Below are 27,230 nucleotides of genomic sequence, written 5' to 3'. Positions count from 1 at the left end.
TTTCGTCAGTTTCATGCATGTATTTTGGACCACTGCTCCCTACAAATCAGTTTCAATTTACAGTCATATGAAAAAGTTTGGGAACCCCTCTTAATTCTTTGGATTTTTGTTCCTCATTGGCTGAGCTTTCAAAGTAGCAACTTCCTTTTAATATCTGACATGCCTTATGGACACAGTAGGATTTCAGCAGTGACATGAAGTGTATTGGATTAACAGAAAATATGCATCATAACAAAATTAGACAGGTGCATAAATGTGGGCACCCCAACAGAGATATGACATCAATACTTAGTTGAGCCTCCTTTTGTAAATCTAACAGCCTCTAGACGCTGTCCTCCTATAGCATCTGATGAGTGTCTGGATTCTGGATGGAGATATTGTTCACCATTCTTCATACAAAATCTCTCCAGCTCAGTTCAATTTGATGGACAGCCTGCTTCAAATCATCCCATAGATTTTCAATGATATTCAAGTCAGGGGACTGTGACGGCCATTCCAGAACATTGTACTTCTTCCTCTGCATGAATGCCTTTGTAGATTTCCAACTGTGTTTTGGGTCGTTGTCTTGTTGGAATATCCAACTCCTGTGTAACTTCAACTTTGTGACTGATGCTTGAACATTATCCTGAAGAATTTGTTGATATTGGGTTGAATTCATCCGACCCTCGACTTTAACAAGGGCCCCAGTCCCTGAACTAGCCACACAGCCCCACAGCCCCACAGCATGATAGAACCTCCACCACATTTGAGGTAGCAGGTGTTTTTCTTGGAATGCGGTGTTCTTCTTCCGCCATGCAAAGCGCTTTTTGTTTTGACCAAATAACTCCATTTTTGTCTCATCAGTCCAAAGCACTTTGTTCCCAAATGAATCTGGCTTGTCTAAATGAGCATTTGCATACAACAAGTGACTCTGTTGTGGCGTGAGTGCAGAAAGGGCTTCTTTCTCATCACCCTGCCATACAGATGTTCTTTGTGCAAATTGCGCTAAATTGTAGAACGATGTACAGATACACCATCTGCAGCCAGATGTTCTTGCAGGTCTTTGGAGGTGATCTGTGGGTTGTCTGTAACCATTCTCATAATCCTGTTCATATGCCGCTCCTGGATTTGTCTTGGCCTGCCAGACTTGGGTTTAACAGCAACTGTGCCTGTGGCCTTCCATTTCCTGATTCCATTCCTTACAGTTACAGAAACTGACAGTTTAAACCTCTGAGATGGCTTTTTGTAGCCTTCCCCTAAACCTGGAGACTCAACAATCTTTGTTTTCAGAACTTTGGAGAGTTGCTTTGAGGATCCCATGCTGTCACTCTTCAGAGGAGAGTCAAAGGGAAGCACAACTTGTAATTGAGCACCTTAAATACCTTTATATCTCATGATTGGACACACATGTCTATGAAGTTCAAGGCTTAACAGGTTCATCCAACCAATTTGGTGTTGTAAGTAATCAGCATTGAGCAGTGACAGGCATTCAAATCAGCACAATGATAAGGGGACCCACATTTTTGCACAGCCAGTTTTTCACATTTGATTTAATTTCATACAACTAAATACTGCTTCACTAAAAATCTTTGTTCAGAAAACACCGCAGTACTCAGATGTTCCTAGGAAATGAAAGACAGACCACTGTTATCTTTATTGTTGAAAGGAGAGTCAATTATTATGAAGGCTGAGAGGGGGTTCCAAACTTTTTCATATGACTGTATCGATATTTCTGGGCTGTCTGGACTGTTCAGGTCATGCTACAGCATCTCAGTTGGGTTAGGGTCAGGACATTCTTCTTTTTCTTTAGTTGACTTGTGTCTGTTGGCTTGTTGTCTGGTTGAATCAACCAACTTGCCTTAAGCTTGAGGTCATGGACTGCTGCCCTTGAATGTCTTGGTGTACCTTTGAATTCCTTAAACTTCTTGATGCTTGCAAGGCTTCCAGGCCCAAACCTTGATGCTCCTTCCACCGTTCTTCACAGGTGGGATGAAGTTTTTGGGGTTGGTGTGCACTGCCCATTACCCTCCAATCATAGCATTGTGAATTTGTGGCAAAAGGTTCAACATTTGTGACATTTGTGCACAGAACAGTGTGGAACATCCAGGTGGTCTTGGGCCAACTTCAGATGCGTTCCAGTTGTTTTGGTTTCCTCGGTGGTGTCCTTCCATGAACACCAATCTTGTTCAGTGTGTTTCTGATACCGAGACTTTTACAGATTTGTAGATTTTCCCGGAGGTCTTTTATTGTCACCCATGGGTTCTTTACCTCTTTTGGGATTGTCCTTCGTGCTTTTGCAGTGACCTTTACAGGACATCCACTCCCAGTCCATGGAGGGTGGAGTGGTGGCTCTGAGACTAGGGATCTGTGCCAGCAGTCTGGAATCCTGTAAACGCCAGAAGTGCCTCCGCTCTGTTGGGTCCTTGAGCAAAGCCTTTAACCTTCAATTGGTGTGACGTTAACCAGCACCCAGCCCTGCAAACACGTCCCCCAACTTACAGGTAAAACGTGGGGGTTGGTGGCAGGATTGGCACTCCAGTCACTGTAACAAACCTCACACTGTTCCAGTGTGGTGCTGAGGTGTCACCCATTCCATGGCTGCCCTTGGATCTCAATCTGGGTGGTTCACCGTGTGGTGGGTGCAGCAAAACGCTGTAATCAGCTCATGCTCCCAACCTCCTCCGACTCCTCTTCCTCACTCCTAGTAGCTACAGTCTGGAAGTTTCTCCATGTGTAGACAATTTGTCTTACTGTTGATCGATGAACACTCAGGTCTTTACAGCTTCATTCATCTCTGAGATGTGACTTGTAAGGTCCAGTGACAGGTGTGTGGAGGGAGTCATGGTTCACATGTTCTTGAGGAGATCAGATCTGTTGGTCACCAGGCTTTGCCCGTCTCTACTTGAATGGAAAGGCACCTGAGCAATCCACCCTTCCAGTCCCATCTCCTTCACTGAAACACCTTGCAGATGTCCTCAAGGCCCACTTACTTTGTTCAGCCTGCACTTTGAATGATGGCTCAGTGTGCTCAATGGAGATATGACAAGTCCAACTGTGTGTGTGTTAGGAGTTGAGTCAGACTGGGCTTCTCCAGACTTGGAGGTGTAGATGAAGATCAGAGCACATCTTATTTGGAATCAATGCAGAGTGTGGAGATCAGGGGGCCTACAGCTCCCCAAACCCCGGACACAATGGCCACAGAGCCCACAGGTTCAGCAACACACACATTTATTTACAAATGGGGAGCTTTTCTCCCTACCAGCACCCAGAAGCACCGTCTACAGCATAATCTTTCTCTTCTTCGCCACCACTCCTCCTCCTCCTCCTCCTCCTCCTCCAGTAAACCTCGTCCCTCTTCCTCCCGACTCTGGCTCCTCGATTGGAGTGAGGCGGCTCCTTTTATGTCACATCTGGGAGCGTTGCAGGTGGCTCATCAGGATCAACTGGAACTGCTCCCAGGTGTGATGGAAACCCAAAGTAGGGTTCTACAGCTCCCCCTAGCGGCCCCCACAGAACCCAACACAGCTGTGCCAAACTCCCAACTCCCATGTGTGCCCTGTGGGAATTCGTGGTGCCACAGCCGTCCAGGAGGGCTGCACTGTAGTGTCCCATGGAAGGTAGTGCCTTGTGGGTGCTCTCCCCCTGAAGTCCTTCCATCCATTTGGCGTCCCGAACAGGAAAGAGATCCACGGAATTCCAAAGGCTTCACTTACTTATTCTTGCAGTTGTTTTCCAAGCCATCTGACAGCCACTAATAACACTAACATGAGTGACTTTGTGGCACAGTCCACAGAGCCAGCACCCCAAGCCAGTCTGGTGCTGCTGCCTCACATAATCATCAAGCCACCCTGGGCTGTTAGGTGGTCATTTTTTCATTCCTGGTTATCATGAACCATACTCATTGAAGCTGGGGTGAGTGGGCTTTACTGTGAACTGCCCCCCCTGTCCAGGGTTGGTGCCACCATAAGCCCACCTGCAACCCTTAACTGGTTGAAGGAGCCTTTTGAATATTATTGGGATTTGAATGAAGACCTCACAATGGAAAGAGACAAAAATTTAAGAGGTCTGCCAAGTCATTCACCCGTCCATTCCTGCCGTCTCCGAGCTGTAGCTGCCCGCGTCTACTCGTGTGACATCATCGTAAGGGTGGGCACCGTGGAGCAGGTCACTGGGATGCGGGTTCTAGCTGTCCTCTGTTGTCTTGCAGAGCCTGACTCACTGCCAGCGGCTGCTGTCCAACATCCACTCCCAGCTGGACGGACTGGAGAGAGCGGCTCTGGCCGAGTTCCCCCTGGCCGAGGTTAGTCAGTCAGCTTTTATTTATTTATTTATTTGTCTTTTCTACTCACCAGATGGACAATGCCGCCTTTGATACGGTGGAGCCTGGTGGTTCCAGTGCCAACCCCTCCTTTTTTTGTGCGGCTTTGTGTCGGCTCAGAGTGGCACTGACTGGGGTCTTCTTTTATTTTTGACTCTGATTTTTAGAAAAGCCTCTATGACGTGCAACGGATTCTGAACACAACTGAGGGCAACTTCCACCAGCTGGTGGCTCTGCTGAACTGCAGGGGGCTCAACAAGGTGGGTGTCTGCCGGCGCTGCTGCACTGTCTTGCCGGTGTTTCACGTGGTTTGTAGTGCCCCGAACGTTCAGTTTTACTTTGATATATTGTGGGCAGCCTGGTGGCACAGCTTGGAGTTGTCCAGTGTCAATCGTGCATGGCTGTGTGTCTCGTCACTGCTCCTGTTTGTGGTGGTCATGGACAGGATATCAAGGCACAGCCAAGGATGTGAGGGCATCCAGTTGGGAGATTAGGGGTAGCATTGTCACTTTTGGGCAGATGGTGTGGTCCTCTTTGTCACATCTGACTGCGCGCTTGTGAAGTGGCTGGGATGAGGACCAGCACCTCCAAATCTGAGGTCAGGCTGGGATTGCTCTCTCCACATCAGGGGACAACAGCAGCTCTTAGCGTAGGAGTTCAAGTATCTCAGGATCTTGTTCACGAGTGACGGGTAAAGGGAGTGTGAGACTGACAAGTGGACTGGAGTGGCGGCAGCTGTTCGGCAGGCACTGTACCGGTCCATGGTGGTGAAACAGGAGCCGAGTCTAAAGACGATCAAGTTGATCCACATCCCTGTCCTCACCTACGGTCATCAGCAGTGGGTGAAGACCGACTGAATTAGCTCGCGACTACAAGTAGCAGAATTCAGGTTTGTTCACAGGGTGGCCGGGCTGACACTCCAAGATGGGGGGAGAAGCTCAGCGATTTCCGGAGAGCCTCAGAGAAGAGTCGAGAGGAACCAATTGAGACGGTCTGGGCATGTCATAAGGATGCCCACCCCCTCCCCACAGGTGGCGACCCCTAGAATTGCTCCAGACGTGTCCCACTGGGTGGAGACCCTATGGCAGACCAAGGGCACACTGGAGGGATTCAGTCTCTCAGTTGACTCTGGAATGCCTGGGAATTCTTAAAGAAGAGCTGGAATGTGTAGCTGGGGACAGGGAAGTTTGGGCCAATCTTCTTGGCCTGCTGTCACCACGACCCTCACCAGGAGAAACAGCGTCACAAAATGAGATAATGTGGCTTCCTCTTGGCAAATAAACCTTGGAATACTAAAAAGTGTTTTGAACCCGTGCACACTGCCAGTTTTTTTTTGACCTGCACAGTATGCATCTACAAAGCTCTGCCGTATTCCAGGGTATAATATGATACTAGCTGGCCCAGTCCACGATGGCCCGCCAACTTAACCCAAAGTGCAGACGTGTCATCTGAAATGAAGTGAACGGAGAGTCGCAGCAGCTCACAATGCTGACGACGTCACTCACCAGGCACTCACACAAGGGCGCCAGCCCAAGGCGTCTGCCACATACATTAATAAAATGCATTGCATTTTTCATTCCAACACATGGCGTATGTAACCAACAGTTTAACAGAATGAAGGACATTTACAAACTAAAAAAAGGGGAAATAAAAACAAGGGCGGACAGAGGAAGCGCTAATCCTATTAGAGCCCATTGACTGTCACACGGGGGTCTCAAACTCGGGTCCTGGGAGTTCAGTGTGGCCTCTTTTAACTGACTTTGTTATTTTTTATTTACACAATTTTTGGAGTTTTTAGCTTCCCAGTGACCATTGGGATTAATAAAGTATCTATCTATCTATCTATCTATCTACCGAATTTAATTTAAATTTAATGAGTTTAATTTCTCATTAAAGAGGCACATCACACAAAATGTAATGATTAGAACCCTCTGTCATTTTTCTTATTTCTTATATTTTTTTTTTCTTTTTGGTAAGTTCCTGCTACCTTATTTCTACACCATTTGCTACTGGATTCTCAACAGCAGTGCTAATGTTTGCAAAGCACCAACTGTTGGAATGAAAAACACAATGCATTTTATTACTACATAGAGTATACAGTATTAATAAATGCTTTCCATCAGATGGCGCCTCACTCCTCTTTTCAGATTATTACATTGTCTCCCAGTTGAACTCCTTGATGCTTGCCTACAGAGTAGTCAATGGGTCAGCACTGAGATATGGAGGCCCTTGTGAGGTCCTCTGCTTCTGTCCACCCAGTCAGGTCGGCTGACGTGAGGAGTGTCCAGCTGCAGTCAGGACAGTTTTAGGCCTCCGACAGGTCCGAGTACTTCAGGCGCTATGAGGTCCAGAACCTCTTTGTAGTCATGTGAGAAACACGACGATGCTTATTTTCACCTTTTGTATAACTGCACAATGAAGTCATTTATTAATTGGATTTGGTAGACACTTTTAATATGATGTGTTGATTTACCAAGAAAACTCATTCATTTTAGTTTTTCACACAAAAAAACTTATGTCAACTTCTGAAAACACACACACTTATATATATAGGACATATATATATATATATCTATCTATTATAATAAAAAAAACCTTGGGACAAGACGTGACTTTCTCAGAGAGACACTTTCACATCCTGCGAGACGAGACTCAAAAAACTGATAGTAAAGATCGCATTAGCGCAAACAAACGGAAATTATTAGTGAAATAACGGAACAGTGAAAAGAGATCGAATATATGGACATAAGTGATATGACAGAAGTCTGTAGATATTGTTTGGATTTAAAGTTTAGGTGGGAGACTTGTAGATCATCAAATTCGTGTTGCCGGAAGGAATTAAAAGTCAAAACGGAGGTAAAGAATTTAGGGGTAACTATTGACTCTGACCTGAATTTTAATTCACATATTAATCAGATTACCAGGACAGCATTTTTTCACTTAAGAAATATAGCAAAAGTTAGACCTCTTATAACTTTGCGAGATGCTGAGAAATGAGTTCACGCTTTTGTTTTCAGTTGACTAGATTACTGTAACGCACTCCTCTCAGGACCACCCAAAAAAGACATCAATCGATTACAATGAGTGCAGAATGCAGCTGCTAGAATCTTAACTAGGAAACGAAAATCTGAGCATATCACCCCAGTCTTAGCGTCACTACACTGGTTACCTGTGTCATTTAGAATTGACTTTAAAATACTGCTGATGGTTTACAAAGCCTTCAATAATCTGCTCCATCTTATATTTCGGAATGTCTTTCACTTTACACTCCAAATTGTAACCTTAGATCTTCAAATGAGGGTCTGCTTAGAATTCCAAGAGCTAAACTTAAAAGAAGTGGTGAGGCGGCCTTCTGCTGTTAGGCACCTCAAATCAGGAATACGAGTTTACCGATAGAAATTCACCAGTGGGGCAGTTTAAAACACTGCTGAAAACACATCACTTTAACATGGCTTTCTCAGAGCTTCATCTTAGTTAAATCCTGATGCTCTGTATATTCAATTAATTATCATTATCATTCATGGTGGCTCCAAAATCCGTACTAACCCCTACTCTCACTTCTGTTCTTTTCTCGATCTGCGCCCCCACCACCTGATCAAAGCACCGTGATGTCCCCTTATTGATGGATTAAAGGCCAGAAGTCCCCATGACCATCATCATCAAGTTATTCCATGTGAACCCTGATTACCATGAGGACTGATTGAGCTCATTTATGTTAGGTAGAATGCCTAGAGGGGGCTGGGTGGTCTCGTGGCCTCAGAGCTCCTGCAGATTTTATTTTTTTCTCCAGCCGTCTGGAGTTTTTTTTGTTTTTTTCTGTCCTCCCTGGCCATTGGACCTCACTTTTATTCTGTTTTAATAGTGCTCCCTAATTTAAATTTATTTATTTTGTCTTTTTTCTGTTTCTTCATCATGTAAAGCACTTTGAGCTCCATTGTTTGTATGAAAATGTGCTATAGAAATAAATGTTGTTCTCATTGTTTAGTGATGCCACCTCAGCTTGGCATCAAATCTCAAACCAGGCTCATTATATGTGTAGCTCCTGGCTGGTAGAACAAGCTGCCCACCTCCATCTCTAATTCGGAGTCCCTCAATGTGTTTAAGGAGGGTCTGAAGACTCTTTTGTTTGGTGAGTTTCAGTCTAACTGATAAGAGCTGACGAGTGGATTGCTCTGGGCAGATGCTGAGCACATGTGCCTTCACTTGAGGATTAGGGGTAATGCGTTCTTGAGGGAGGAGATGACTGTGTTCAGGAATGTCTGTATTTTATAAAGCGCCTTTCACAGCAGCTGCCATCACAAGGCACTTTATAAAGGAAACAATTCAAGATGACTGCACGTTCTTGGCCGTTGGACGGCATTCCCTTTTCGCAGCCCTCCTTGCCTTCTCTTTCTCACCGGCTCCCGTCTTGTTTTGTTTTGCAGGACTACACGGACGCTTTGAAAGGTCTCTGCTATGACGGCATGGAAGGTGTTCTGTATCTCTGTCTCTTCTCCGTACTCTCTGCTCTGTCCTTTACAGCCATGCTTTGCACCCTGCCGCCCGCCTGGAGGCACATCCACAAGTACGTAGTAACTGGGCAGCACCTTCAGGTCGACGGGGGCCACACTTGGTATGGCAGGTACCTGTACAAACTGGCCAGGGTGACAGTAACCCCAAGGGAGACTTGCTCTTTACCTCAGCAAACCTTTACTCTTGACATAGTGGTAAACATCCCCAGGCGCTTTAGACATGTTGTGTGAATGGCTTGTGTAACTGGAGCCTTGGCAGGTGAAGTGACTTCCTTCTTTCCTTTCTGCCTTCCTTCAGCTCTTCTCCATAGCCACTAGGTGGTGCCACTGTGGTTGACCACGTGACGTTCACCTTGCGGCTGTGAGTGAGATCTTCTTCTCCACGAGTATATTTTGCCTCACTGTCTGTCTGTCTGTTCCCCCCACCAGAAACTCAAGAGACTATGAAGAGTCAGAAGACAGCAGCGAGGACCCCTTCGGCTCCCATCAGGCACGTAGACAGACAGCCGTGAGCAGGGCAGGGCCAGGGGAGGTCCTGCCAGGTTTCTATAATTACCCGAGGGGTTGCTCGGCCCCGCCTCTTTCCACCGCCCCACCCCTGTCTCACTACACGTGAGTACGATGCAACACACCAACATACATCCCACCCTGCCAGTTAGAACACCTGGTGGTGAGTGCACCAGTTAGAAGGTGCCAGGGGAGGCATCTGGGCAAGGAGGAGTCCTCTGTGTGGCTCTTCAGGGCACTTGGGGGGGGGGGGGGGGGGGGCGGAGTCACCAGCATGTAGTGACCGGATGCCAGTGATATTGACTTCACAAAGTGCTGGGCAGAATGTAAAATAAGATTAAACCGGTGTGCGACCTCATCTGACTCAACATGTGAGAAAAACTGGGCGCATGCAGCCCTGTGAAGAAGTGTGGGCCCCCCTTTTGATATATTCAGGGTATCGGCTTTGTTACATCTAGTCAACAAGTAGCACCAGCATCTCTCCATCTTATTCAATTTTAAGGACATGAGGAGGCAGCAGCATCTGCTACAAGGCAGGAACCAACCCCGGATGGGCCGCCATTCCATTGCGTGACACCCACACCACAGGACAATCGAGAGTCTCTAATCATAATAACCTGCGCATCATTGATATGTGAGTGGAAAACCCAAGAGAGATACAGGCTAGAATTTGAGACCCAGGACTCCAGGAACTTGGCCCAGCAATGCTGAGCATTGGGACTCTTTGAGGTCCATGTCTACTGAGCTTATTATAAACAGCAGTTGACTGATGTGATGATTGCTGCCATTACTCAACATCATGGCGAAGTTTTGGCAATGTGAAATTTCAAGGGTCTCATATAGCCCCTTCACCATTCCAGACATTGAGTTTCTTCTTCATTCACTCTCTTGTAGACCCGCTTGCACGTCTGGGGGGTCTTTGTCTTGCTCCATGATCATGGCCAGATAACCTCAATAGGTGGGCTTTGAGGCAACTGCCCCCCCCCCCCCCATATCTGAGCAATGCTAGAGAAAAGTGGTGGTGATAAATATGAGCTGAAACGTCGGCTGCGTTTGAGTCCACATGTTGCTACAGGCTACTGAGGCTACATTTGGGCTACGTTGACAATACGGCACTTTCATTTAAAAACCACAGCTTTAAATGAACGCGACTTCTGTCCACGCTATTCACATTATTCACAAAAGTTCTCTCCACCCACACTAAAACAACAGAAACATGTACGATGTAGCCGTTAGCCTGCACTGGACACGCACACTTCGGTGGAAAAATCCTTGAAGACATCATAATGCCGCCAAACAGGGGATTTATTGGAATTCTGAAGCGACCAGTAAATGATTTGCATTTTACGAGTATGCAGCATTCAAACTGTACAAAACGCAATGTAAAAGGAAGTTTAGAGGTAAGCAACACAACAAGTGACGTGGTAAACAATTCCCCTGCGCCCATTATGTTAGAATATGCTTTTCTTCCATGGATGGAGACCAGTCATGGAATGAGATGTTGCAATGAGTAGGATCCAATCAGGGAAGGGCTACGTAATAAGCACAAACCAATCAGAATGCATTTTCAAAACTCGGTGTTTTCATCCATCCACACTGCAATGCTGAGCCGGCACATGTCCTGTCTGTGGAGATGAGACGCAGCCTTGACGAAGTCCGCATTTGACTTTGCGGCAAGTATTCGGTCACAGCTTGCACTGAACAGCACACAAGAATGGCCTTCTTAACTCTTATTTCTGCAGCACTACCCACGACACATGCTGGGGGTCACGGTCATGTGCTTTTTCCAAATCTACAAAACGCACGTTGACTGGGCTATCAAACTCCTACGCACTGAATGAAATCCAGGCGGAAATGTTGAAAGCTCTGGACATTCAGGTAGCCTGATGAACGGGTCTATCCAGTGTTGCATGGAAGGTGGGTAAAGACTGGTATGGTGGTCCCCACATTTAAGAAGGGTGAGTAGAGAATGTACAAAGGGCTCACACTCCTCAGCCACCCAGGTACAGCATAAGCAAGGGGGTGCTGGATGGAAGACTCTATATAGGAGGAACAATGTGGATTACGTCTTTGCTGTGAAACAGTGTAATCATATATATATTGTAAGAAAGGCGCTATATAGTGCTTGACTTGACACACATTGACACGGAGGCACGGGTAAAATAAACTATTTTTCTTCAGCTGGAGGGCACGTATTCCTTATAAACCCTCCAACCACAACACAGTCCCAAGCACAGTACAGTACACCAAACCAAGCACTTAACCTTCCTCCACCACTCCTCCCTGGCACCCTCGTCCTCTACCTCCCGACTCTGGCCGCTGAGTGGTGGTCGCTAGCTCCCTTTTATTGGGTACCGGGAAGTGCTCCAGCTGGTTGATTGGCGACATCGGCTGCACTTCCGGGTAAGGTGAAACCAGTGCCCAAAAGGTGCCAGCAGCTCCTGTTGCAGCACCCCCTGGCGGCGCCTGCAGAACCCCACAGAGCTGCACAGAACTGCAACCCCCATGAAGCCCTGGAAGAGTCTGAGGCACCACGGCAACCCAGGGAGGCTGCCATCTAGCATCCAGGGGGAGATACTGGGCTTCCCACCCTTGTCCCCCTGGCAGATGTGGTGAAGGGGCGTCCCAGCCAGGCATGGGCCCCGGCCATCCGTCACAATATACATACTAGCCGTCCCCTACGGCTCCGCCGACATAGTAGTGAAACAGAACAAACTTTAAAAATCAATTAACAAACACGTATCGCTAGCTAAGCGGAGGCAAGTTGCACTCCAAAACGCAGAGGTAACCGACTCCCCACTCCTGACGTCACGCTTTCCGCTCCCCTCGGCCCGCAGCCCCTGTCTTGGATTAGCGAGAATATATCGCTCCTGCAAGCAAACTATGATTCTTAGCGCGATGAGAGAGTTTGCAATATCAACCGGAATGTTCAAGCAAATTCTAGAAAAAATCTAAATCTAAATCTGTTAAGTAACATACGCCCCGAGGCTGATGCGTGAGTGAGGAGGGATCTCGGCCTGCTGCGTCTCTCTCAGATTCGCGCAGATAAATCGGTACCGCAAGTGAACTATGATACTTAACACGATGAGAGAGGTTGCAAAATCAATTGGAATGTTCAAGCAAATTCTAGTAAAAAACCCAAACTAAATCCGTTAAGTAGTCCTCTCATTCGCTAGCTTCACGGAGGTAAGATATGCCACAAGGCTGGCTCGCGAGTATGGAGGGATCTCGGCCCGCTGCGTCTCTCTCGGATTCGTGCAAATAAATCGGTACCGCAAGTGAACTATGATACTTAGCACGATGAGAGAAGTCGCAAAATCAACTGGAATGTTCAAGCAAATTATAGAAAAAAACCCGATCTAAATCCATTAAGTAGTTCTCTTGTGAAAAGTGGACCGCCATGCAGAGACAGACGTTAGATTTTATATATATATATATATTTTTTTTTTTTTACCATGGCAGCCCTTATCAACCATATAAACTAAATTTAAGTCACAGAAATAAACCAACTAGCCTAATATATAACTGCAAAATTCAATAAAATCAAGTAATGATTGTGTTGTTTAAACATCCATCCATGATTCCTGCTTGCCGCGCCCTCGTTAACATACACAAATAACACAATATCATCATCCCGTCAATGCACAACAACAGAATGCATTGAAAACAGCGACTGTGGAAAACTTTTTAAGCTTACTAGGAGCAAACGTGAAGAGTGTAATCAGTCAAGTCATAGACGGTGGTGAACAACAGAGGATACTTGTGAAGTTTTAATGCAAGTTTTAGTGTAAGCCCATCTGGGGGGATTCAGTCAGCCATTAGTGGTGCAGACAAAAACCTCGCTATGCGATTTCTTGAAGTGTCTTTTGTCTCCTATGCCACACCACTTTGAGAATTAATATTATTTATGCTGTCGTCTATTACAAAACCAAGTTGGTGCCCATGATCCCTTTTTGAATCTTCTGGTATAATGCTGACTTTGTATTTCACTCAGAGATGGCAAGTCGCCTTACAAACTGTGCCATCACCTCAGGGATCTGACGGAGTGCCGACCTGCTCACCGCCTGACATTCGTAACTTTGAGTGAACGGATGGATTTTTATCACCTAGCACTTCATGTTTCTTTATATCGTATGCCATCTTAACGCATTCCCATGGCGCTTCACTAAGTGTTGCGTGGTGCCCTCAGACTGCTGGGGTGTGTTTGTCAGGAGACGCCGCCACCTGATGATCAGTTGGTGTGAGCTTAAGGTACAGATCCGGAATTAAAAAGGCTAAAATATTCACTCGTTCATCCATGTGCATGCCCACTTGGTACACTTCAGGATGGAGGTGCCAGCCTGTTGCACATCATATGGAGCTACTTTAAACATTTTAGCTGTAAAGGTGGAACTTTGTAAAACAGTCTGTTGAGGACTGTGAAGAGCAGGACCCCATTGAACTGGGCAGTGTCCATTTACAGAGAGTGCATAAGCAGTGGTCAGCTCCGTTCCCCACACCAGAAAATAATAATTATTGAATTAATTAAATTTATATAACACTTTTCTAGATATTAAAAATGCTCCATGTAGACAGAGGGGAACAACTTCAACCACCACCAATGTGTAGCGTCCACCTGGATGATATGACGGCAGCCATTCTTGTGCCAGTGTGCTCACCACAAGTTAGGTTTTAGGCGGTGAAGTGGTGAGAGAGACAGTTAGCCAATCAGAGCCAGGGGATTATTAGGTGGTCAGAATGACCAGGCTGTGGTGGGCAATTCAGCCAGGACATTGGGGTACACCCTACTCTTTCCAAAAGATGACCAGGAATCTTTTATGACCACAGAGAGTCAGGCCACCAGTTTAACATCTTGTCCAAAGGACAGCGCCAACTTTTACTGTACAGTGTCCTTGTCACTGCACTGGGACATTAGGACCCACAGACAGACTACAGAGTAAGCCCCCACCCCACCCCCCGATGGCCTCGCCAACACCTCCTGCAGCAGCAACCCAAGCTTTTACTAGATGTTCTCCCCTCCACGCAGTGGCCTGGCTCAGACATGGTTAGCTTCAGGTGGGTGACCTGTTTTGACGTTCAGGTTTTTGGGGTCTCTGTGCCTGTCGGCGTGCACTTCTCTAGTATGGTTGGGGCCCACTCTTATTAGTCATCTTAAAAGGGCAGGCCAGTGCTAATTAAGGTTTGCCTTCTTTGTCCCGTCAAGCCCCTTTTGAGAGTAAGGCAGGTCTGCCAGGATGACACAGGACAGGCGCCCTCAGCCCCCCAATGGTCTGACGAACGTGCCCTCAAAGTGACCCATGCACCAAAGCTTGAGCCTTCATCTCCGACAAGGTACAAGCTGTCAGCAAGGAGAAGTGGAGACACCACTGGATTCTATGGCACTGTGCCCATGGGTACCAGTGTGCTGGCCAGTATCCATAATGTGACTTCATTGAGGCGTTTCCACCATTTTGGTCACTACCTGTGATCATGATGGAAGACAACAGAAAATGGAGATCGGTTTTAAGCATATTTAGGCTCTTTTGCAGTATTTTAATTAATGCATGTAGATCACTTGGCCAGAGTGACCACTACCCGGACCCCCACTATTTATAAAGATACCCCAAAGCTACGAACACAGCTGCCCATTGCCTGTTAGGTAACACAATTTAACTGCTTAGTGGTGCCGCCTCTCACATCCAGGGACCCGGGTTCAAGTCTTGGCCCGATTCCCTGCTCCTTCCCAAAACCCAAACTCCATTAGCTCTGTAAGAATGACTGTACCCTGCCACACACCCGCATCCCCTCCAAGGCTGGTTCTTGCCCGTTTGGATAGCCTCTGCCAACTTACAACTTTCTAATGGAAAAAGTGGGTTCGGAGAATGGATGGATGAGAATGTTTGGGGAAACCCCTGGCTACATACCCGAAAGATAAAGCAAAGATACCCCGGTGATCAGAGTCGTAGCTAAGGTTTTCAGCGCCCCCTCCTGTTTTGCCAAAATGCAATGGGGAAGGGAAATTTGGCGCCCCCTGGATGCTGCGCCTGGGGACAGATGTCCCCCCCTTGCCACGCCACTACCAGTGATGCCCGAGCTCGATGACGCCATGCTGGCAGTGAACCGGAGTTCAAGCCATGAGGCCTCCTAGTGGCCATGCTTTGAAGGGCGCCCCGCTTTTATGAAGTGTCTGTGCCCCCCAGGGATTATGAAGTCGTATGAGGAAGGGCAGTCCAGGTGGACCGGAGGTCCGTGGGGTCACATTCTCTATAAGTCTGTTCTTTTGTTGCACACCTTTGGTCAAGCTGCTCACTAACTGGCATTTGTCTTCCTTTAGGACTCCAAACGCTTCCTTCAGTGGCGCTCGTCCCTATGAGAGTCTCCCCTTCCTCGACGGACAGTCGCCGCCCCCTTCGGTATGTCATCTTTTAATTCTGACTGTGCTCATCAGTTATGTAGCGCCTTTCATCGGGATCACCGTCACATGGAGCTTAATGAAGCAGCTGACAGATGCTATGATGAGCAACACCGGAATGAGAAGCCCGTGAGCGATTCTCTTATCTCACAAGGGGGCTCCTTCATGCTTTAAACTCTTTATGTTTGGGGACGGGTTCATGAAATTTACTTTCAGAAATCGGAAACCCCAAATTCGAGATTCTGATTCGAAACACTGTGAGCAAGGACTGCACAGAACGTGTAAGGACCGCGTATTGTCTACTTTCATGGTGCCGTACCTCCACAGTTTACATCACGAGTATGCCTGCAGTCACACAAGAGGGCATCTTTATGGCTTCTCTCCATGCCCTGCTTTCAGAAATGTGTATTTTAAAGAATGAAGCGGGCAAACGGAGAATTCAAATTATAAAACGTAAAAGCTGCCCTCCATTCTGGGTCACCTAAACAGGCTGGAGACTCTGTCTGTCTGGTGGGACAGCTTTTCTTTTGGTCCCCATCTCCCTGTCACCTATGACCTTGACACAGTGCTGCTCGAAGACAGAGTTGATGTATTTGAAATGGTCTGTAATGGAGTAAGGGGCGTCAGTGAGCACAAACACACCAGCACAGTCCCGGGTTCAAATCATGGAAGGTTTATTACAAAATACTTCCAAAAAGTAGCACAAGCACAAACAGTTCCCCTCACCGCCGCACTGCTTCCCTCCAGTCAAGTGTCGCTCCACGTCCTCCCAGCTCCAACTCGCCTGGATAAGGGACCCCTTTTATTAAGGACCCAGGAGTACTTCCGGTGCCAGGGCCACTGCCCGAAGGAAGTACTTTCTGGTAATACGGAAGTCTCACTTATTACGGAGCACATCTCACTACAGTGCCCCCTTGCGCCACCCATGCGCCGGACTACACTTCCCAGCATGCCCTACTGGTCCCATACTGGGCACTGATATCCAGGGCTGCTGCCGTCTGGCATCCTGGGGAAATAAAGAGTCCCCAGAGACATCTTCTTCTGGTGGGCTGTCCGTCCATCCACTCCGGCCATCACTTCCAGGTCTGGCTCCTACCTCTTGCCTGGTCGAGATGCCTATCTGCCTGCTCGGAGCATCCCCTTTTCTGGTCGGGATGCCCATGCAACCCCTGTGGCATTTACAGTCACACTAATAGGGGGCACGGGTGGCTATACTTTGACTACAGGGACACCAAACTAGAGCTCCCTCTAATGGTGGTGGTCCTGCACCCCTGAGCCTTTATTAGCCTTTAAAGTAAGAGTGTCAAGTGTGGAGGGGTGACTGAATTTACAGCTTTGTATTGTGCAGCCTCGCACCAGCCACTAGGGCAGTCTTTCTCAAAGTGGGCGATAACGCCCCCTTGTGGGCGCTGGAGGCATCCAGGGGGGCGTTAAAGGGCCCAGAGAAAATTGGGGGGTGTTGAAGCGGTTTAGGGGGGCGATGGCTGATTTGTGTTTTTTTCTAATATTTTAAAATTTAAACTAAAATCAAAACCTACCTACTATACTACATCGATTATTTCGTTCTTATTCCTGTCCTGTTTGATTGTATAAATATAAATAATTTATCATGGCTTTCGTAGGTAGCCCATGAGCAATCAAGTTTTAACAAGCTTTTATTAAACAACGCGATTTGTGCAATCCTGTATCAAGCGGCCAGATCATCGATACTTGTTCTAACTGATTCTGGTCGTTTTTATCGAAAATAAAAAATATACAAAATAAAAAATATCGAATTAAAAAATGTCGAAATTTTCGTATAAATAAAAAATTAATCTTAGCCCTAGCCTTAACCCCTAAACCAATTTTTTATTTATACAAAAATTTCGACATTTTTTAATTCGATATTTTTTATTTTCGATAAAAATGACGGTTACCGTTCTAACTTGCTCAGTACGAATTCCGTCGGTGCGTTCTGTATTTTAATCCTATATAAGAGCGTGTAATACTTCTTTTATTTTCATTAGCGTTTTCGCGCGCAATCGTTAGAAAGTTTTTTAAGCTCGATACTTTACTCACGTATTTGTAAAGACAAAACCATGTAGGAAGCAAAAAAAAAAAAAGACGGCAATACAGTGCGGAATATATTAAATACGGATTTGTTGAAAATCCCACAAATCCATCTTCGCCTATGTGCCTTCTTTGTCAAAAAACATTTTCGAATGAAGCGATGAAGCCTTCTAGGCTACAAGATCATTTGAATAAAATGCATCCAGATAAGAAAGAAAAAAATGTGGCCTATTTTCAAGGCCTGGAAAAGAAGTACATAGCTCAGCCAACTGTATCAAAACTTTTTTCACCGGCTTCTAAGCAAGACGATGACGGACTTCGAGCCTCGTACAATATCTCTTTGTTAATTGCTCAAACAGGCAAACCACACACTATTGGAGAAGAGTTAATTTTACCGGCAATAAAAGAAGTAATAACTACTGTGCTCCATAAACCAGCGGCAGATATTATTTGAAAAATTCCTTTGAGCAATAGTTCTGTGCAAAGACAAATTGATGAGATGGCTGAAAATATTGAAGACTCATTGTGCAATCATCTGAAGACTAGTCAATTCTCAATTCAGTTGGATGAGTCCACTTTACCAACTAATGAAGCACTATTTTTGTCATACATGAGGTTTATTAAAGATGAGAAATTTTTGTGATTTTTAAGATGTGGTAAAGTTAAACATTTTGGGGGGGCGCTAGAAAATAATTGATTCTCAAAGTGGGCGGTAGACAAAATAAGTTTGAGAACCTCTGCACTAGAGGGTGATTCTGTCTGCCGAGTGGTGATAGAAGTCACAGTCTTCTATACCCCAGCACGCCAGCCACTAGAAGGTGACTCTGCCTGCTTGGTGGTGATGACAATGACATCCTAGTATTGCACAGCTCAACGGTTCAGCCACTAGAGGGCGATGCTGCATGTCTGAAGGGGATTGAACAGACAGCTTTGTATACCAATCAGCCACTAGAGGGTCAGATGTGTCACATGAATCGACTCTCCGTTGAGTTTCCTACTGGTGTCTCACTTATGTGATTTATCGGATTCTGTTTATGCCCATGAGAGGGGGCCACAATAGGACCACACACAGTGGGGGGCACCATCTACACTCCTCTCTGCCATGACTATTAAACGGACTCTTGTGACTTCAAGGGCAACAGGAGCTGGTGCCGGGTTGCACCATAAAGCCATCTGCCACCCCTGAATGCCAACCACGTGACTTTTGCTTTTGTTAGCAAAGGCTTCCTGAGAACTCGCTGGCCTTTGTTGACAGAAGGTGTCGCTGGATTAGCTGTTTTACAGTAAATAATGCGTCTCCTATGAGAAGCCATTGTTTAGCGCTTGGCATGACCAGCAGAAGCCGCCTGCCAATCTGATAGTTGAGCTGGAAACTCAAGAGTGGCCCAGCAGCACGACGGGTTCTCACCTGTCCCTGCACAACCAAACAACTTCCATTTCTCCCTTTAATGCTCCCGTCTTCCTTGGGGGATGAAGTTCATACAAAGCCACAATAAGAAGACAATGCATGTCCAGTGTGTGTTGTGAAAGGCGCTATATGACATTTAGATAGATAGATAGATAGATAGATAGACAGATAGATAGATAGATAGATAGATAGATAGATACATACTTTATTAATCCCAAGGGGAAATTCACATCTAATATAAAAAATATTGAGTTCACATTTCCCAGAATCACAGAAGGCACTGAGGGCTTAAAACGCCACTTTCTCGTATGCCGCTTCATTTTTTGCTTAGTGCCGGCTCTGCTGCCACGATACCGCCTTCTTACCTCGTTGGGTAAATAGGGAACCACACCGGCACTGGCATTTGTTCTCAGTGCTCTAAGTTGAGTACTTGAATAGACGAGTCTCAACGTGTAAAAATCCATGTCCACGTTGTAAAAGTAAGTGTGTCCAGGGAACGAATCCAACATAAAATAAAGTGATAGGAGTGATGAATAAAAAAGAGAAAAATAAAAGTAGAAAAATAAAGTCGTACACGGAGCTGCTGAAAAGGCTGCCACTCTCGGCAGCGCCTGAGTCATGTACAATGTCATGTCATGTCATGTCACTATTAGGTCATTTAGACTGACTAACCACAAGTGCTGTAAACTGTTCTGTTTTCCAGGCCCCACTCTACTTTGCCTGATTTGCACTTTTGGAGGGGTCCTTCCTGGTTGGAATGCATTATGTGCTGCCAGTGGGAGGCGCTGCTCTGCCCTGACTTCAGTAAAGCCAAGTGGAGCCGCTCTCCTGAAAACTGCCTGCTTTGCAGCTGAAGTCGTCCCGTCCCCATCCCCCCCACCACCCCATCCCAGGAGGCCACATTGGACCAAGGACTCAATGCGGAACAGCAAAACACGGCAGAGGAGGAGGCCATCAAAAGAAATAAAAAACTGGAATAACCGGAGTGGCCAGCCTGGCCCAGATGCCCACCGTCAAAGGCCCTCGTGAACCTGTTTCTTGAAGTAACACTGTGACAAATGGACATCGTCGCCGCCACCACTGCCAGGCCTGGACAACACTGACGCCGCGTCTGTAACTGCCAGTTTAGCATCGCCTCACCAACTGTGTAACATGTTTCCTTTGAAGGCCCTGAAACGCTCCGTAACATTCTCGCCACGTCTCTTTCCTTGTTAATATTTTCATAAAAGAAACAAAGTAGTGTTTTTATATAAATAAATATAAATATATATATATATGTAGATTTTGTGTTTAAATCTTTTTTTGTTGTTGTTGTTAAAGGTGATCTTTTGCATTCAGAAAGTATCCCACTGCTGACACCACTGCCCACATAACATCCATCCATCCATTATCCAACCTGCTATACCCTAACTACAGGGTCACGGGGGTCTGCTGGGGCCAATCCCAGCCAACACAGGGCCCAAAGGCAGGAAACAAATGCCGGGCAGGGTGCCAGCCCACTACAGCCCACATAACATATCATACAATTCATTTTTTGTATGGAGGTGCAGAGTACTGTGAACAAATGCAAGTAGAAATTATACAAATACAAACCTGGGAGTCGGATAAAAGCTAATTTGTTAAAACACACTGCGAAGAGCGGGTCACGTACAGCTGCCCTAACCCAACACAAACAGACCACGCCAGCAGCTCAGTTGTGGAAGAAAATTATGAATACAGACAGCAATAAAAGAGGTCAGTCTGTCATTATCCAACCTGCTATATCCTAACTACAGGGCCACAGGAGTCTGCTTGAGCCAATCCCAGACAATACAGGGCACAAGGCAGGAAACAAAGCCCGGGCAGGTCGCCAGCTCACCACAGGGCACACACACCCACACACCAAGCACACACCTGGGACAAATGCACGTAACCTGCATGTCTTTGGACTGTGGGAGGAAACCCACGCAGACATGGGGAGGACCCGGGAAGCGAACCACATGTCTCCTTACTGCAAGGCAGCAGCGCTACCCACTGCGCCACTCTCTCCAAAGAGGTAACAAGTGTATTACATGTTAGTCACATGCTACAAAAAAAAAAGTGTCTTCTGCCCTCTATTTACACAATTCATTGATTAGGCCATGTGGTGGGTTGGCACCCTGCCCGGGATTGGTTCCTGCCTTGTGCCCTGTGTTGGCTGGGATTGGCTCCAGCAGACCCCCGTGACCCTGTGTTCGGATTCAGCGGGTTGGATAATGGATGGATGGATTGATTAGGTCACTATTCATTACATATTCAGAAAACATTTAACATGATTGGTTACACCGAGTTGCTAACAGTACATGGCAGATGTTGATACCTTAGATGACCACAATTTTATTCATAGTCCTGTTTGTTCAGGGCACAGGTGTTGAACTCCGGTCCTCGAGGGCCGCAGTGGCTGCATGTTTTCATTCTAACCATCTTCTTCATTAGTGAGCCATTTTTACTGCTAATTAACTTCTTTTGCTTTAGTTTTAATTAACTTGACTCAGACCCCTTAGTTGTCTCTTTTTCCTTAATTAGTAGCCAAACAATAACGAGACAAACAAGCCACCAGCTCACCTGTGCCCATCACACAATATCTGAAAATAAAGAGAGGTGAAGGTCTCATTAAGGTTGGTCTCTCAGGTCACCAAAACATTTTGACGGTGTTCTTAGAAAAAACAGAGAAATCAACAAATTTGGAAATATCTGCTGTGGTAGAATGAGAGCAGGAACAAGCCATTGAATTAAATAACGGGCTTAATTAAGAGCAAGAATCAGCTTCTCATTAAGAGACTGTTTGGAGTGAAATTGGTTGGAGTTTGAAATCCCAGTTTAGCTGGTCATCTGTTGGCTCGTTTCACGTCTCATTTCTGTTTGGCTGCCATTTAATAAAGAAATAAATCAACTAAGAGGACTGAATCCTTAAAAACAGGGCTATTGAAATGAAGGGAAAAGGAATTAATTAGCAGTGAAAACTGGTCGCCGATTAGGAAAAGGGTGAGAATGAAAACCTGTAGCCACTGTGGCCCTCCAGGCCTGGAGTTCGACACCCCTGGAAACTTTAGGGGGTATGTGACTTTTTGAATGTATATTTTTCATTCTTAGTTTTAGTTTAGGAGAGATGTGAACTTCGCCACATACATCTTATTTTACAAAAAAAAGTAAAGAACAATGGCCTCATTAATTTTATGATCCAGCTTGGTACAAAAAACAGGAAACTTACTATAGAAGAATGGTTATACCATAAATATAACATTTCTCTTATGGGGTTATATAAATAACTAGAAATACATTTTATCATCTATATATAAAAGACCAAGTCACCTGACCATGGGGTACGCACTCATGCACGACAGAGCCCCGCCCGCCAACTCTAACCCTCCTCCTGTGTCCATTGTTTTCCTTTTATTTCTGATCCCGTTCAACAACTATATGGCGACATTGACTTCTCATTTGTGACTCCGGAACAACTCAGTACGCGAGCTATATTAAGCGTCACCAACAAAGACTCGCTACACCGTAATGAACAAGTACTGAAACGTATCCCTACCGATGAAGTAACTTTCACCAGCGTCGACTCCATTCGTCACAGACGATCCCGCAGATCAAGTTTCATTCCCGGAAGAATTTCTTAACAGTCTTACTCCCACTGGCATGCCTCCGCATAAACTCAAAATTAAAATTGGTTCAGTCGTCATGCTTCTCAGAAACCTCAAGCCAGCAAGAAGTCTCTGTAAAGGCACTAGACGGACTGTTACCAGCATTCACCGCAATGTACTAGAGTGTGAAACAATCGCAGCTTCTACCTCACAAACTGTCCTTATTCCCTGGATATCCCTGACCCCATCAGATTCAAATTTGCCTTTTACTTTTACACGCAGACAATTTCCTGTTAGATTGGCCTTTGCAATGACAATTAATAAGGCGCACGGACAAACTTTCAAAAAAATATGCCTGTATCTGCCAAACCCAGTTTTCAGTCACGAACAATTGTATGTTGCTCTCTCCAGAGTTCCATCTTTTCATTCACTCACAGTCGTATCCTCAAACCCACCCCATTTGGACAACTGTGTCGTTCAGGAAGTGTTCACCCATCAATAAATAATTATGTGGCATATGCTACGCCGCGGGTCGGCTAGTAGTGAATAATAACATAACAGCGTCAGCTTCTAAGCATAAACCCAGAAGGATATGAGACTCAGACACATGCCGGGTGCACACATAGAGCAGGGTTCAAATTTAACTCTTACACAGTCCACCAAAAAGCCTTTATTTTATGAAAAAGGCACTCAGATCTTAGAGTGGTCCCGGAGGACCGACACCAATTCTCTCAAATAGAGAGCCCTGCAGTCTCTTCTTCTTCACAGGTGAGCCTCACCGGCCTTCTCCTTCGACTTTCAACTCTGGCTCCCGTTGGGAGGTGGCTGGCTCCTTTTTAAACCTATTGTTTGGCTGTGAATTAAGGAAAGGGGTCTGAGTCTTACAATGAATTCAAAAGAAGTTAATTAGCAGCAAAAACAGGTCACTAATTAAGAAAAGGGTGAGAATGAAAACCTGCAGCCACGGTGGTCCTCCAGGACCGGAGCTGGCGACCCCTGGTTTAGGGGAATTGTCCCACACTGCACCCCACTGCCTTGCTACAAGCTATGGTTCCCCTTTGAATTCTCTTGCCCAAGCACCATGTCATTCTGGGAAGGGCTCTCTGTATATGAAGTTGGTTCTTTGGGTTTTGGAAAAAATCTGCTAACGTATGGTCGGCTACCTAGCGGGACACTAACAGATTATGAAAACCTGGACTTAGTCCATGTTACAGATGTCTGCAGTAAGAGTCTTTAATTGGCATTTTCACAAATCTGTTACAATCTACTCATGGTTATTTACTGTGTGGAGAATGTTACAGATCTAAATGAATAAAGGTTCTTTCTGGAACCTCTGCAACGATGGGTCTTTTGGGAACCAAAAACGGTTCCCCCATGGCATCACTCTGAACCTGAACCACCCCGGTCCCTATGTTTTTAACAGTCTAGTGAAGGGGTCCTTAAGCTTTTTAATCTAAGGACCCAAATAAGACATTCAGTACTGTACCGGCACCCAAGATGATGATTACTATCCTAATGGCAGCAGAGTCATAAATAAAAAATAAGTAAACATATCTGTTTCCTTTCAAGCGTATTTATCACATGTATATTACTAAAAGAGAAAATTGGGAAGCAAACATCTTGTTAAAACAATACTCCATCCATCCAAAATGGCTGATCCTGAGCAGAGTCGTGGGGCAGCTGGTACCTAACCCAGCAAGTAGAGGTGAGAAGAACCCCAGAAGAGGGCACCAGTCCACCACAGGGTGAACACACACAACAGCTAGTTTAGCATTGACAATCTAACTGAGCTGCGTGTCTTTGAACTGTGAGAGGATACCGGAGCACCTTGAGGAGACCGGCGTGTACGCAGGGAGGACCAGGGGCTTACATTGAAGACAGGGAACAAAGGAACAGACTCCTGAGGTGTATCACTGCCAGTGGAAATGCTTACTGTAAGAGTCAGCAAAGCTGAAAGACATTCATGGGGTGCAGCTCGAGGAAATCAAAGGTCACTTACCTTAGTCGTTTGACACATGGAACTGGATAAGGAAGGAAAAAGTGACCTTCTTTTAAATAACATTTTTAAAGAATACTTTTCAAATGAGCCCCACCATTAACCCGTGAGTTCACAAATAATTTTAATATACCCAAGGATTCATTTAACAATTCAAGTAAAAACATATAAAAAAGCTTAAGTATTCCTAAAAAAGTAAGCACTATTTGAATTTTATACAGGTAATGGAATACATCTTGCTGAAGATTTGAGTCCAGTTGGAAATTTAACTCTACCAACTGACATTTTGCTGAATGCCTACCGCTTACCTCAGCCTTTTCATATTGTCTGATGTTTGTACAATTCTCAGTGGTCTAACAAACGCGTCCTTCACAATAGCAGTTCATGAACATTTACCAGCACACTTTGATAGAGTGTGATGAGAAGGAATTCATCCATGTAGTTATTTATTTAATTACAAAATATTTAAATTAAATTATATATTAGTCATGCTAGTAATTTATATTGTACAATATTAACATATCGGAAAGCATTTAACATGACAATATAATGAAAAACTGTAGAAAAATAAAAGACACTAAATTCTAGAATCATATGTGAACAAGAATTGCACGACTCTTTCTCAGAAAACGATTCAGTAATCGACTTTGTGAATCTAATGAACGAAAATTAGTGAGTGATACATGCTCAGTACATTCAATGAGCCCTAAAAAGTGTGAAAGTTGGAAGCAAATCATTTTTTAAGAATTTTTACTTTGTGTAACTAATTTTTTGAATATACAAAACGACATAAACATATTATTATTTTAATACTATCTTTAAAACTAATCCAATAACGACTTGTACAAAAAAAATTGTAATATAAATGTGTTGTTACTGAATTGTATTAGTACGGTGAAGGAGAGAACGATCCATGACAGAGCTGACGTTCGCCGACAAAGTTCTAACGAGAAAGAATCGTAAAAGTAATTGCACATGCGCTTTAAACATTTAAACGGAAGGAACTGACATCACGCATGCGCCTTAGCATGCCCGTTGCGCTCTATTAAATGATTCAAATTATTGACTGAAAGTGTCGTTCAGAAAAGAAAAAAACATTCGTGAATCGCCCATAACTGTTCAGCGGAAGATGGCTACGCTCTATTGGACTCTGCTGATGAAAACAGGAGTTGCGCTGGTTATTACTGGCTTTAACTACGAACAAAAAGTAAAAAGGTGGACTGTCTGACCCATTAACCAAAAGTGACAAAGGCAGGACGAGTGATGAATGACCTGTGTAATAAAGAGATGCACTTCAAAAGACAAGCAGGACATGAGAAAATATTTGATTAAACTTTTATGTCTAAGAGACGCTGACAGCTGGTAAATGCAACACCCTAAAAACCTTTTTTATTGTCTCCTTTTCTTTTACATCTCTCAGACCAAAGCAATCAAGCTCATCTCACAAAAAGCAGACCTACCGCACATGGCTGCATAATCGAACCCTGAAATTAATAACACAGTGCACATATATAACAGGAAAACTCAAGCTTGGTCCGGTCACTTCCGTCACCAGCCTCTGCCATATACCCTGATCGAGATTCATCGTTTTGGATACGCGCTGCCGCTTTCGCACACCTACTATTCGGGAAAACATCCGTGCGCCGATCACAGCGAATAGCCAGCACGCCCAAGCCGTGCTAGACGGCGTTTCTCCGCCACTGAACGCGTCAAGTCACTAATACAACAGATTCCCGCCCGCGCTCATTCGAAGGGGGCGTTTCTCCGGAACTGAACGCGTCAAGTCACCAATACAACAGATTCCCGCCCGCGCCCATTCGAAGTCTCCCACTGCTCACGTGACGCCCGAGGCGACTGCTTCCTTTCATTCCCTGCGGTATGCGAGAGTGGCCGGGAACCGCGAGCGTCTTATGCTGTATGGATGATGCATTTCTTACTCCCTAACAGCATCTCTCTCAGGTACGGTCTGACAGCGCTACAATATTTTTTTTATTTCTGATAAAGTTTTGTAGCTGCCATTTGCCAAAATTTCCAAAGTTATGCCGCTTTTAGTTTGCTTCATAGGATGATTCAAGCGCCAGTACTGCGAGGCGCGTTCAAATAATTCCACAGACAAAATATCTTCGTTTCAAAAGTTTTAGTAAAATTTCAAAGCAAAACAGTTCACACAAAAATAGAGAAAAAATGATATTAAAGAAAAGAAAAGTTCTTGTTTAAGAAAATTTCTGTTTAAGGCTTATATATCTTGTTTCATTTCTGTAAGTTTGACCATACAGTCGTACCCGAGGCACGTTAAGCAGGGTCAGAAATCTATATGCCATCACCAATTAGAAAACATATCTATTAATAAGACTATTTGCTAACTGGCTTAATTAATAATCTGTTGCGCAGATTCAGTTAAGAAAGTTCTATCTCATATTAATATATAGGGGGTTAAGGACTCTACCATATATGGCTATAATAAAC

At 45.2% G+C, this 27,230-nt stretch overlaps 1 protein-coding gene across 2 annotated transcripts in view; it reads left to right on the top strand.

Annotated features, from left to right (window-relative positions):
* Positions 1 to 20,449, top strand: part of ttyh1 (tweety family member 1) — a 48,465-nt gene extending 28,016 nt beyond the window's left edge. Inside the window, exons 9-14 of one of the 2 annotated variants that reach the window (XM_028821949.2) lie at positions 4,187 to 4,279; positions 4,465 to 4,557; positions 8,722 to 8,861; positions 9,238 to 9,298; positions 15,629 to 15,707; positions 19,867 to 20,449. In XM_028821949.2, the coding sequence (XP_028677782.1) occupies positions 4,187 to 4,279; positions 4,465 to 4,557; positions 8,722 to 8,861; positions 9,238 to 9,298; positions 15,629 to 15,667 (426 nt within the window). In that variant the 3' untranslated portion in view covers positions 15,668 to 15,707; positions 19,867 to 20,449. Of the gene's footprint in view, positions 1 to 4,186; positions 4,280 to 4,464; positions 4,558 to 8,721; positions 8,862 to 9,237; positions 9,421 to 15,628; positions 15,708 to 19,866 lie in introns of both variants that reach the window. The other variant, XM_028821948.2, reaches the window with a different exon arrangement.
* Positions 20,450 to 27,230: the final 6,781 nt, after the last annotated feature.

The sequence above is a fragment of the Erpetoichthys calabaricus genome, chromosome 16, assembly GCF_900747795.2.
Source record: "Erpetoichthys calabaricus chromosome 16, fErpCal1.3, whole genome shotgun sequence".
Lineage (NCBI taxonomy): Eukaryota > Metazoa > Chordata > Cladistia > Polypteriformes > Polypteridae > Erpetoichthys > Erpetoichthys calabaricus.
This window is presented reverse-complemented; position numbering and strand designations above follow the sequence as displayed.